Genomic DNA, 13085 nt, shown 5'->3' on the forward strand with positions numbered 1-13085 from the left:
TCGTTCAGGTCAAGCTAAGATGAAAGTCTTTTAATCTTTTACGTAGGTTTCACAGAGTGATTAAATGTCCGCATTGTTCGAAGCATTTAATTAATTGCAGTTCTGTGACGTTAAAGAAGGAAAACATACCAATCACCATAACAAACAGGTACGTACGTAAAGCCGGATTTCAATATTAAACCTTTCGTTTGGCCCAGATTTGCGTTCTGCTAGTTGTAAAATTCGGTCTCGTTTTGTAATTTAACAACAAATGAAAGTATTCATTTGCGCCCGGGTGATGTGTTTGAAAGCATCTTAAAAATAATTAAACACGTATTTGTTTCTCCAGTTTGCACGTGCCCAGTACGTCTATGGTGTCGCCAATTCCACTGGCTAATCACGTGACAATTAAGGAATTTGTGCGTGACCGTAAAGGTCATCTTCAGGAGAGCTGTTAAGTGGCCTTAAACACAGTAGATATGTTTTACATCGGCGGCAGATATCATATGTATTGTTTTAATTTATAGTTAAAGTTTAAACACGCAGCTGTTGATGAAACCTAACAGCGACCATTTGAATTTCATGAAAAGAAGTTTGCAGAAATTTTATTTGAGCATCAGTCTTTTGATTAACCTCTTGACTCCGGAATTTATTTCCAGCTAACACAAATATAGAAAAATCGAAAGAAAAAAAATCATTATTTCTGTTTTTGCTGTTTAAATGTTCTGCAGGTTTGAGACTAACCTAATCATGCTGCATCACGAGTGGAATCCTTCATTCACGCAGCTCCACCTGCTTTGACTGTAGCTTCAGTTGTTGAATAAACGTGACTTGTTTGAGGAAACCTGACACGCATTTGGAGACTAAATATTATCGCCGTGAAATTATGTCCTTTGTGTGGAAATCTTAATACAAAACATTAAGTGTAATATGCTAAAGTTCCAAAACGTTTAAAAATTGATGGATTATGTTGGTGCTGCAGGAATAAAAGTCAGTATTTCAACCATCCTTCTCCTGTCTTCTCAGGAATGTGGTCGTTGTTTAGCCTGAGACCAGCGCTGACACACGGTGAGCTCTCACATGTGCTAAAATGTTAAACATTCTGACTTCTTGAACTTGTCATGAAGAGCTGAAAAACTGTCTGCAGTGTCCCAGCTGGCCTCAGCCTGGACCAGCCCCCTCCTCTGCAGAACCATGGCCACCCTCAACCAGATGCACCGGCAGGGCAAACCCAAACCTATGCCCAAGTCCTTGGGCGCCACATTTGGTCGTCCCCAACTCAAAGCTGTGGTCTTGAAGACCATGATCCGCAAGCCCAAGAAGCCCAACTCTGCTAACAGGAAATGTGCCAGGGTGCGGCTGTCCAACGGAAAGGAGGCGGTGGTGTTCATTCCTGGCGAGGGACACAACCTGCAGGAGCATAATGTGGTGCTGGTGCAGGGGGGACGGACGCAGGACCTGCCTGGTGTCAAGCTCACTGTGGTGCGGGGCAAGTACGACTGTGCGCACGTGGTGAAGAAGAAGCAGTAGGTGAGGAGCTTGTGGCTCCAGCTTCATGGGGGCACCTGAACTGTTCTCTGGGAGAGACGCCTTTAAAGACATGTTCCCTTATTTCACAGCAAAGATGCTGGATTACTGCTGAAACATCACACGCAGAGAACGGAGTTCTGTCATGTTTTGTTGTTTTAAATAAAGAGATGTCTTCATGTGTGTGTATAAAAACGACTGCTTTTTTGTAGGGGGGGTGGGTACAAGCTCATCTGTTCAGACGGTTTAAGCTAGCTCAGTCTGCAAAACTACCACTTTGCCTGTTTATAAGCTCCTTCTGACTTGCTTTGATATGGAATCCCCAAGCCAGGTGTGTCCACTCTTTCAGAATGTGGAATCATCTGAGTCAGATAATTAGCAGCAAGCAGACAGCCAGAAAACAGGCAGAGGTTCAGGTTAATCATGATGTGCGGGTTTCATCACTACTGCTGCCCTCTGCTGGACAAATTTATTTAACTTCAGCTGTTTGTGAACATTGCCAGTTTGTTTTGTCTTTGTCACCACTACCATTTTAATTTGTGAGCCTTTGAGTCCAAAAGCTTGATAGGCATTTAAAAAATACAGGTGTGCAATATAAAGAATCGTTTTTACAAGTGGCTATTCACACGGGTATGTCTCAATTAAGTAGGATGAAAATGAAATTTCATCCTATATTAAGTGTGATATTAGATGCATAAAATACTTATTCTCTTGCATTTAAATTCTGGTGTAAAGTCTATCGAATAAAGATTTGAAGAAGGAAATAAAAATGTAAAAAACAAATTTCAATAGCAAAATTTATGTTTGGTCACTTCTGTATTATAAATTAAACTTGAAGCAACTAGGTCAGACTAAAAGGAAAACAATGTGGAAAAATATATAAATTAGCAGTCAGTAAAAACTTTTTTTCATACAAATAAACATGGCGTAATCTTATTTCCATCTCCTAACATCAGGTTTTGGGATTTATGCCCAAACATCTTGTTTATGATTATTAATGGTGACTCCAAAACAAACATGTCAACAAACCAACTTCACTGCTGTGTTTGCAGCCAATACTGAGATTTGCTGCCAATTTTTGTCTAATAAGTGGTTATTGTAAGATAAAAGCTATGACTGCCTGGATGTTGGAGTTTGGTTTCTGCATTGTGTTTTGTTATATTAAGTATATGTTTATTGAAAATAAAAATAAAAAAGTGACGTTCATTTCTAATGAAACATAACACCAATGATTTTATGGGATTATTGAAACTCTGTTTTCTTTTGTTCCAAAAAAGCACATTTGTATCAAAAAACCTCCAAAATAAAATTTAAATGATGTATAATTCACAAAAAATTGCACACAAAGCTCCATGCTCAACTGTATTCTGGAAATAGAATTTTATTAATAAATAATAAAAAGATGAGGCAGGATAGAAATGAGTAGTCTGTAAACTCACCACTAAGATGCCCCACATTCAGTACAGAATTAAGTCTTCTTCAAACATTAGCAGAGGGTGATATCAACATTCTCACATTTTTGATTTAGTCAGACAAATAAACATACATTTAGCTTGAATATATATTTATGGAGACAATGAAATCAGGCTAAAACTCATTCATCTTCTACGTGGCCTATCCCGGCCACCCGTGGGAAAAGGCAGGGGACACCCTGGACATGTCGCCAGTCTGTCACAGGGCCACAATCACACACCCATACACACTCACACCTAGGGAGAATTTAGAGTAACCAATTCACCTATGAAGCATGTTTTTGGACGGTGGGAGAAAGCCGGAGTCCCTGGAGAAAACCCCTGCATACACGGGGAGAACACGCAAACACAGAAAGGTCGCCCCGGATGGGTGAGGGCTTTCTAGCTGTGAGGCAAGAGCGCTAACCACTGCTCCACTGTGCAGCAATTTGCAAAAACTGGTAACTGGTTACTGGAAAGCAAAATAAAATAAAAATAACTGTTTAATTTTAGGTAGAAGTTAAATTAGGAAGAAATGTCAGTCAGTTTCTGTTAAATAAGCGCAAAAATAGCATATTGGGAATTTGTTCAAAGACATTACTGTAAAAGTGGACAGTCTTTTTTTCTAAAAGAGCAGACAGAGGCTGAACATGCTCTTGAAAGACAAAAAAAAAAGCTTATCAAAACAAATCGAGGTTCCTGTATTTTTAGGAATATTTATTTCCATTCATAGCAAGGCCTATTGAGTATGAATGGACAATATTAAAAAGATTTTCAAAGCTTGAAGACCCATTAAAAAAGTAGAATTAAATACACTGCAAGTATGGTATGAATACAGAAGTAACATGATATTACTGTAACCAAGCAGCGAGATTCAAGCTCGCTCTATTGAACTGTTTTTTGTATTTATTTAGCTGTAGGCAAGCGGTTGAAAAAGCATACCCTCACATTTTATGACTAATGTTAGCCAGAGAACAGAGACGCCTTTAGTTTCTCTCTGAAGATATTGCAGCAGAAGAACGGTCTCCTTACAACCTACTGAAGCACGTTGTAAAGTGCTTTAATGAAAACATTAAAAAAAAGTTCAATTTAAACAGGAACTAAATCCAATTTTAAAAATACAGTTTCAATTCCCAGGAATCATTGCCATGGTAATGTCCACCCAATCAGAGTATGAAATTAAAAAAAAGGTAAAAAGGACGAAAGGTTTATTGCTGTGCTACTTAAATTTACAAAATTGAAATGAGATGAAAACAAACAAAGAAAACAAAAGGGGATGAGAGGTAAAGGTGCTACCAAGAGGATAGAATTACTGATATGTTACAGATAAAGCGTTTTCTCCATGTCCAAGTACATGAAGAAAATCTGACGTCAGCAAAAATACAGCTCACCCTGTTACAGCAGGTCTTTTTTCGAAACGTAAAACACTGCTTCCCTGTAAAAAAAACAGCTTTTGTAAAAATGTCCAGGACACCAAAAATAAATAAATCCAACTAAATAGCACCTTTAAGTCTCTTAAGAAAGAAATACACTGATTAGAAGTGCCTTAAAACAAAACAAACTTTTTTTCATTTACATTTAGAGCCACATTCAGTAGCATTTGACACAAAATACAGAAAAAAAAATGTCTAAAAGCAGACGGTTTAAACTTTAATACAACAAACAACCCACCACGCCATGCATGTTGTTTACAGACAACCACACCTCTACCCCACAGACGGGTCCACCAGAACCGGTGCAGGACACTGACCGAGCGGATTTAGCGACAGCTGCGTGTTCCTGAGCCGAGGAAGACGGACGATGGCGTCAGCCGGCAGATGAGGCGCAGAGTTCTGCTCTACTCCAGTTTCTGCTGCAGCTTTTTCTGGAAGCAGACGGGCAAGATGGAGAGGACGGCGAGCACGCCGAGCACAGCCAGGGAGTTCCAGGACACTGCCTCGCCGGCCGTGGTCAGTTTGTACAGCGTTGTACCTGCATTGATGGCTACAAAGGACGGCGGGGCCACTCCTGTCGGCATGGGAGGTTGAACAAAGAGTGAGATTTAAAAAACAAACAAACATGTACACATCTTCCATATTTCGATAAAAGAAGGATTTCGGTTTTTGTTTACCAAGAAAGGTGCCGATGAAGAAAATCCCCAAAGGCACATTGATGACAGGTGAGGTGATGTTGATGAACCAGTTGGGTAGAAAGGGAGTTATTCTCAGGAAGATGATGTAATTGATTAAATGATCTCTATGTTTGTCAACCTGCCATGAAATAAGTCAAAAGCACAACGTTTAAGAATTAAAATAGTGGACAAATATATGGAAAAAAAAGTATTTCTGAACTTTTTTGATAAAAAAAAAAGGGTCTGAAAAGAATGAAACATTTGTTTCCCTTTCTTTTTAAATTAAGTGTAAATTGAAAACACAATTCTAGGTAGAATAAAATCTTGCTGTGTAAGTGTATTGTGTCTGATTCATCAGTGCCATATTTATCTGACGTGATCAGTTCATATCCTTTAATTTGTTGTCTGATTCATCTTCCTTGAATGCATTTATGTTCAGGGGGACATTCAGTTTCTCGTTGACCCCTAATCTATTTAAAGAAAATATTTGATTTTAATGCATTGTTGTTTTCTCTATAAAGCATTTTGACCTGCATCTGTGCAGGAAAGGAGCTGCTCAAAAACAAGTATAAAAGGACAATACATTGTTAAAAAAAAAGAAAGAAACAAAAGAAAAAGAGACAAAGATTGACAACCAGAAATCAGAAAGTGCCCCTATTTTAGGGAAACCTCACCTGCTGGGACCATTTCTGTACTTTTTCAGTGAGATATTTGTAGACGACAGGTCTGCCCACCAGATAAGACAGCATGTAGCAGAAGGAAGCTCCGAGGCCCGAGCACTGCCAAAAAGAAAAAGATCCAACAAATGACAAATGTGGTACAGAAAAGCAATGTCATATCTACAATATAAAACACGATATGTTCTCTTACTCACATAAAAATGTATATATTTTTTATTATCCTCATAATTTGACTGACTAAACTTTAATGAAATGTAGACAAATAAGAATAACAATAATAATAAACTTTATTTCAAGCGCCTTTCAGGTCACCCAAGGTCGCTTTACAAGGTTAAAAATAAGAAAAACAGAATAAAACATCAATAAGAAATTATCAGAGTAAACCATGAGTAAACATAAAGACATAAAAACAGGATAGAAAAACAGACAAAAGGTTGTGTTAACTGAATGACAAAATGAAAAAACAGTTCATGTTGAGAAAAAGGAAGTTTTTTATGTTTATGCTTCTTTGATAATGCAGTAAAATAATCTTTATTTTGTTTTGTTCAGTGCAATAACAGTCTTAAGCCTCAGCCCTGGTTTTGTGTCAATTTTAATGAAAAGATCACACCTGTTTAAAAACGTATTTGTAAAGACATTCATCCGTCCAGAATGATTCCATAACACGAAAAGCTCTAAAAAGGTTTCTTTGGACTTCGTTCTTTAAGTTGAAGAAATTACCCATCTTAACCTGGAGTCAATGAATTAAGATCTTGGATAAGAGGAAAAATGTCTTCAACTTCAAAAACAAACTTAGTCCAGAAAAGCATTTTTAAAAACCTTTTCTGCTCAGGTTTAAAATTTGAATTCCATCATACATTATCTACAAATGTTATAGAGAGGATTTCAGTTTAAAGTTTAAAACAGTACTTTCTGATTTCAGTCACATGTAGTCATCCTGCCATGTAGTTTTTACTCACCAAACAGACCAAGAAAAGAGCCAAAGGGAAAGGGTAAAGGTAGCCCGACAGGATGCTGAGGAAGATTGATCCAGGGATTGCAAACGTCTGGAGGCTAATAAAAGTGTCAAGGTACAATGAATTATGTTTAAATACACCATTATGAATTGTTCACATTCTTTCTGTTCACAATTACACAACAAGCCCTACAATGTTTGTTTTTTTTCCTAATAGTGTTCACTTCTAACAGGTCTGAAGGTTCAAAACCTGAACTTCTGAGCAGATGAACATGCGACTGCAAGCAGATATATGGTTTCAGTAGGAATCTACAAATGAAAACATATTTAGTCCCATACGTATCAACTGCATTGCAACTTGACGCCATGCTCACTTATCAATGACCTTCTTGTTCTGCAGGACAACATTTAGCTGTGACATCCAGGCATCTTATTTTCCGTGGCTACTTCTTTCTAATCAGAGTCAAAACAGATCAGCTGAGGTCCATATCAGCTGTTTATGAGCAAACATAAGGTATGTCATGGACAGGTCACAATTCCACAGGGGCTCCATCTATAACACTCTTTATATGGAATAACACTACACTAAAGCCATGCTGGCACTCACACAAAACATAACTGTTGCTGCTCGGCTGGTAGACCCCATTGAGTGTTTATGAGAACAGGACCGAGTCAGCGCGACGTCCCACAGAAAATGCTTTACTTCCAGCTCAAACCGAATGAAGTCAATTCAGGCGTTGCCATGTCGGACAATGTCAGGAAGCAGTTATTGGTCAAATGCTCAACACACCTCACAAACTACAATGCTACAACAGTCTAAAGCTCAAACTCTCCCAAGATCAAAAAGATTAGTGGAACGTCTTTTTCTTCTTTTAAACAAGGATACAAAACATAGGTAGCAAAGTAAGCCACCAACACCTGGGTGTAGTATGTGTCTTTGTATTTGGACAACACAGTTCCCAATGCTTTGGCATCATCCATGTCTTTAGGAATCTTGATTTTCTCCATTTCATCGCTGAAAGCAGAAAAACAACAACATTCATTTTCAGCAGGAACTTTTGTTTTGTGCTGCAATCGCATTTGGTCAGGCAAGACAAGCAGTCAAAGGGCGTTGTATACATTTGGTCAACTGTTAACGGAAAAACATGCTTCATGGGTTAATTGGTTACTGTAAACTGTTCCTATGTGTGAGTGTATATGGGTGTGTGATTGTGGCCCTGCGACAGGCGGGCGACCTGTCCAGAATGTCTCCTGCCTTCGCCCACGAGTGGCCGGGATAGGCTCCAGCAGCCCCGTGACAACCGAAAGGGACAAAACGGGTTTAGAAGATGATTGAATAAACTGTTAAGAGCTTTTTTTTTTTCAAAAACTCATTAAAAAAAAAGTCAAACCATATCAGGAAGCACCACATGAGCAAGAATTCATTAGCAAATAATCATGTGGAGTTTTTGTGCATGCGCTTTTACAATCACCTGTCTCATTTTCTACTACATTTGCCTATACTTCCCCAGAATGGTCAATGTTTTATTAGGAATAAGATATTCCTAATTTAACCAATGTGTGTCAGCAGTTAATGTTCGTTGCAGGTCTAACATTTTTTAAGATATTCATTGTTTGTTTGAAAAATTAAAAATTAGGACCTGCCAGCATAATCTTTTACAAAAATTAGGTTAGACTTTTCCATTCCTATACTGCCTTTTCCAAGTCATTTGGTGCATTTACAAGAATTAACCAGACTGCATACATTTACCAATAAGGAGCTAAAACCCTCAGTTCTTACTTTTATCATTAACTTCTTTAACAATTTGCATTAACATTAAAAACGCAGTCAATTTAATCTATTCATAAAAGCTGTTTCTGTCATTATACAACCTTCACTTACCGGTTAGCTTTAAAACATTAGGTACATTACTTGTGTTAATATTTGCAAGATCTTTCGCGAACTGCCCAACTATGTGGCCACAAGGGAGCCCAAGTCTGGGTCCTCCTGTGCCAGTGTCCAGCCCAAATAAACTACAGAGTTGTGTCAGGAAGGGTATCCGGCGTAAAACTTTCTGCCAAATATCCTGTATGAATCAGTGAAAGCTCAGACACTGTGGCAACCCCTGAAGGGATATGCTGAGAGGTGAACAACAGCAACAACTTACAGTGGTGGACAAAATTATTGGTACCCCTCAGTTAAAGAAAGAAAGTCCACAATGCTCACTGAAATGACTTGAAACGTTCAAAAGTAACAATAGATTAAAATTTATTGAAAATTAAATTATCAAAATCAGCCATTACTTTTGAGTTGTTGATTAACAGAATTATTAAAAAAAAAAAAACTAATGAAATAGGGCTGGACAAAAATGATGATACCCATAACTTAATATTTTGTTGCACAACCTTTTGAGGCAATCACTGCAATTCAACGGTTTCTGTATTTGTCAATGAGCCTTCTGCTCCTGTCCACAGGTATTTTGGCCCACTCCTCATGACCAAACTGCTCCAGTTGTCTCAGGTTTGACGGGTGTCTTCTCCAAATGGCATGTTTCAGCTCCTCCCACAGATGTTCAATGGGATTCAGATCTGGGCTCATAGAAGGCCACTTCAGAATAGTCCAACGCTTTTCTCTCAGCCATTCTTGGAGGTTTTTGGCTGTGTGTTTTGGATTATTGTCCTGTTGGAAGACCCATGACCTGCCACTGAGACCAAGCTTTCTGACACTAGGCAGCACATTTCTATCCAGCCTTGCACAACTTCAAGACACCCTGTGCCAGATGCAGCAAAGCAGCCCCAAAACAGAACTGAGCCTCATCCATGTTTCACAGTAGGGACAGTGTTCTTTTGGTTGTATGCTTCATTTTTGAGTCTATGAACATAGAGCTGATGTGCCTTACCAAAAAGCTCCAGCTTTGGTCTCATCTATTCCCAGAAGCTTTGTGGCTTGTCAACATGCATTTTTGCAAATTCCAGTCCGGCTTTTTAATGATTTCCTTCAACAGTGGTGTCCTCCTTGGTCGGCTACCATGAAGTCCACTCTGGCTCTAACAATGATGACTGGTGCGATCGGACACTGATGTACCTTGATCTAGGAGTTCACCTTTAATGTCTTTGGAGGTTGTTCTGGGCTCTTTGGATACAGTTCAAACTATCCGTCTCCTCAATTTGTCATCAATTTTCCTCTTGCGGCCACGTCCAGGGAGGTTGGCTACTGTCCCGTTGGTCTTAAACTTCTGAATAATCTGTGCCACTGTCTTCACAGGAACTTCAAGCTGCTTAGAGATGGTTTTATAGCTTTTACCTTTACGATGTTTGTCTATAATTTTGTTTCTAATGTCCTGGGACAATTCTCTCCTTGGCTTTCTGTTGTCCATATTCAGTGTGGTACACACCTTTTCACCAAACAGCAATGTGACTATTTGTCTCCCTTTAAATAGGCAGACTGACTGATTATGGGTTTAAAAACAGCTGTGATGTCAATTAAAGGTCATACCTGAGTTCATCATGACCCCCTGGGCAATTAGTTCTCAGTCTTTTATGGAGGTACCATCATTTTTGTCCAGCCCTATTTCATTAGTTTGTTTTTATAAATAATTCTGTTACTCAACAACTTAAAAGTAATGGCTGATTTTGATTATTAATTTTTTTATAAATTTTGATTTTTGTTACTTTTAAACATTTCAAGTCATTTCAGTGAGCATTGTGGACTTTCTTTCTTTAACTGAGGGGTACCAACAATTTTGTCCACCACTGTAAGTTAATATTCCTAACAGGAACTGAAGTGAACAGGAATTGAATAGATACTTTACATGTAGTAACTAAAATCTGATTTACATGATGGTCTTTTTGGTGAGGGAAAAAAAAAATCTGAAGAACGCTCCATGTTGTGGTAGGCATGAAAGTTAAAACTATAAAGGGACTAAAAGAAATTTTGAAATGACAAAGCATTAGGATCACATTTACAATGAATGACATTAGTAACTTATGTCTGGAGTAATTAATTTATTATTGGGTTAGTATTGGGTTGACCCAGACTAGACTACTGCTGCAGGCAGACCTTACTATAATCATCCAAATTTGGATGCTGACTTACTCTGGAAGCTCTGGGAAGTTCTTGTAGACCAGGTACATGACTGATGCAGAACAGGCAAAAATTGACACCAAAATAAGAAGAGACATGCGTGCTGAGCCTCCTTCTCTTTCTTGAGCTGTGAAAGTGGGGGTTAAAAAAAAAGAAGTTACTTATTTACCCATTAGTTGTGCAAACAGAAATTTGACATCATTTTCTTTTGTTTTACACAACTTGTTGTACACCCAGGAGAGAAATAAAGCTCTCATTTGAGACTGTTGTCACGGCAGTCTGTTTAATCATGAGTAAACCCCAGTATGATCAACACTTTTTGGATTGAAAAATTAAGAAACAAAGTTTCTTCAACTATTAGCGTTTTATTCTATCACTAAAACTTGAAAGATTACCTTAATGCAGATCAAAAGTGAATGGTCGAATTGTGGAAAAGTTGCTGCGATTTGTAGACAGTTGTCCAGGTAAAAGGGGAAGAGAGTTCCACTTTAGCATTCTCCTTAATCATATTAAACACATAATATAATCCCTAAATTCAGACCAGTTTAAAGATACGTTTTTGGGAAGAAAATGACAGATTGTTGTTACTTTTCCCCCCTGCTTTGACTTATGTGGTGACAGAGAGTAAAGTTCAGTAGGTTACATATTTAACCCTTGTGCTATCCTAGGCACTTTAACATTGGGAGTTGGGTCATCTAGACCCACTAAACAGTGCGCTGAACCTTTTTTCTTCAATGTTTGTGATCTTCACTGGTGTCCATGGATTACATGAAATCTTTCCACCTTAATCCACCTTTGTCATGGTAGGGAGAACACGTCAAAGTAAGGGTGGGGTCATCTAAGATAGCACAAGGGTTAAAGGCGAAAACAACTGAACGTGTAAATTTCACTGCTTAAGTTTCATCCCAAATTCGTTGCAATTGTGTCGCCTTAACCTTAACTTGAGCAGTCTTGCTAGTCTGGTGTTAAACTGACAAGTCGCAGATAAGCACTTGGTTCTGCGCTTTGTCGTTTAAAAACATAATTTTGTAAAAGACAGTATGTACTTTATTATTTTTTCCTTGTCCCGAGGTTTAACGGTTAGCAGCTAATCGAGTCATTTACAGCTGTCTTGTTAACTCGCGGCTAACAATAGTTCCTTGTACGCCTAAACCTTGTGTTGTTGTTGTTTAAAAGCGCTAGTGTTGCCTCATATACGTCTGTACTCGAAAAAAGAATTTGCTTTCCTTTTTTAACAAGGACCAATGGTGACCAAGTAACAGAGAAAACAACAGACCTTTCAAAAGCTGTGAGTCACTGTCGTTAGACTTCACCTCGTCCTGATTCGGGGACAACCCGTCCATATCGCTTCTTTCTCTCCTTTTTCTGGACATTTTATGCGTTTGCTTTTTAATAAGATGTATTAAAAGTAAATCGAAGGGGGAACTACTAGCTATAACCGGCGAATGAGACAACACCGGTGACACAGCCTGCTGACACGCTACATAGACTGACCTTTTACCTTTAGTCATCGAAGCAACCCTTGCAACAGCGCCCCACGTGGCAGCGCGAGGGAATGACAGTTTTAGCAGCTCTGCTTGATTGAAACTTTTTTTCTCCACACACACACACGCACGCACACGCACACACACACACACACACACACACACACACACACACACACACACACACACAAATAAACACAAAAATAAACACAAGAGTTAAAAATAGACAGAAAAAACAAAACATTAAGAGGGTAGAAGAAATATCTTGCATGATCCCACCCCCTTTTTACAATCCTAATGTGGTGCATATTTCTATTTACATTTTATTTCCTTGAAATATTCAAATTACCTTCAGTGTAGCACTTATGCAGGAGTGACATTTTTTGTTTTCATTGATCATTTCTAGCCTTGAAAAGTAAAATCAGTGACATTTTGTATGTTTCTTTGAATACATGTAAACTTTTGCTTTGTTTTAAACCTTCATCCAACCCATTCCTTGTATTTGTACAACAAAAAAGAAAACGTGATATCAATTTGGGGTGTGGATTTATGGCCTTTTGAAGTTCAGCTTATTTTTTAACTTTTGTTAAATTTTCAAGTGTTTTAGATCATTCATTCATTCATTCATTCAATCCTATGATCATTAGATCACAGGATTTCAATTACCTCAGTCAAGAACAACGTTTTTTTTTTATAAATAGACAAACAATACTCTTTTTTTTAAGTTGTCATTAGGGGTATAACGATTAATTGATTGATGAATCAGTTTCCATTCCTATGATCCAACTGGATCAATCTCTCTCAGGTAAGTTGTTAATTGAACCAAATCTAATCAA

The 13085-nt window shown here is 38.2% G+C and overlaps 2 protein-coding genes across 2 annotated transcripts; one reads left to right on the forward strand and one right to left on the reverse strand.

The window, feature by feature from the left end:
• Positions 1-7: 7 nt before the first annotated feature.
• On the forward strand, positions 8-1701 carry mrps12 (mitochondrial ribosomal protein S12). The gene is made up of 3 exons (XM_004067004.5): positions 8-148; positions 1006-1047; positions 1127-1701. Exons 2-3 carry the CDS (start codon positions 1008-1010, stop codon positions 1507-1509), a joined length of 423 nt encoding a protein of 140 aa, XP_004067052.1. The 5' UTR covers positions 8-148; positions 1006-1007; the 3' UTR covers positions 1510-1701.
• Positions 1702-2862: 1161 nt separating this feature from the next.
• On the reverse strand, positions 2863-12289 carry tmem41b (transmembrane protein 41B). Its single transcript, XM_004067003.5, has 7 exons — positions 12042-12289; positions 10778-10892; positions 7589-7717; positions 6707-6800; positions 5742-5846; positions 5068-5206; positions 2863-4964 (listed from the first exon to the last, which is right to left on the reverse strand). Exons 1-7 carry the CDS (start codon positions 12274-12276, stop codon positions 4795-4797), a joined length of 987 nt encoding a protein of 328 aa, XP_004067051.4. The 5' UTR covers positions 12277-12289; the 3' UTR covers positions 2863-4794.
• Between the last annotated feature and the right edge of the window lie 796 nt (positions 12290-13085).

This window comes from Oryzias latipes, chromosome 3, assembly GCF_053564925.1.
Source record: "Oryzias latipes strain Hd-rR chromosome 3, Olatipes_Hd-rR_3.1".
Lineage (NCBI taxonomy): Eukaryota > Metazoa > Chordata > Actinopteri > Beloniformes > Adrianichthyidae > Oryzias > Oryzias latipes.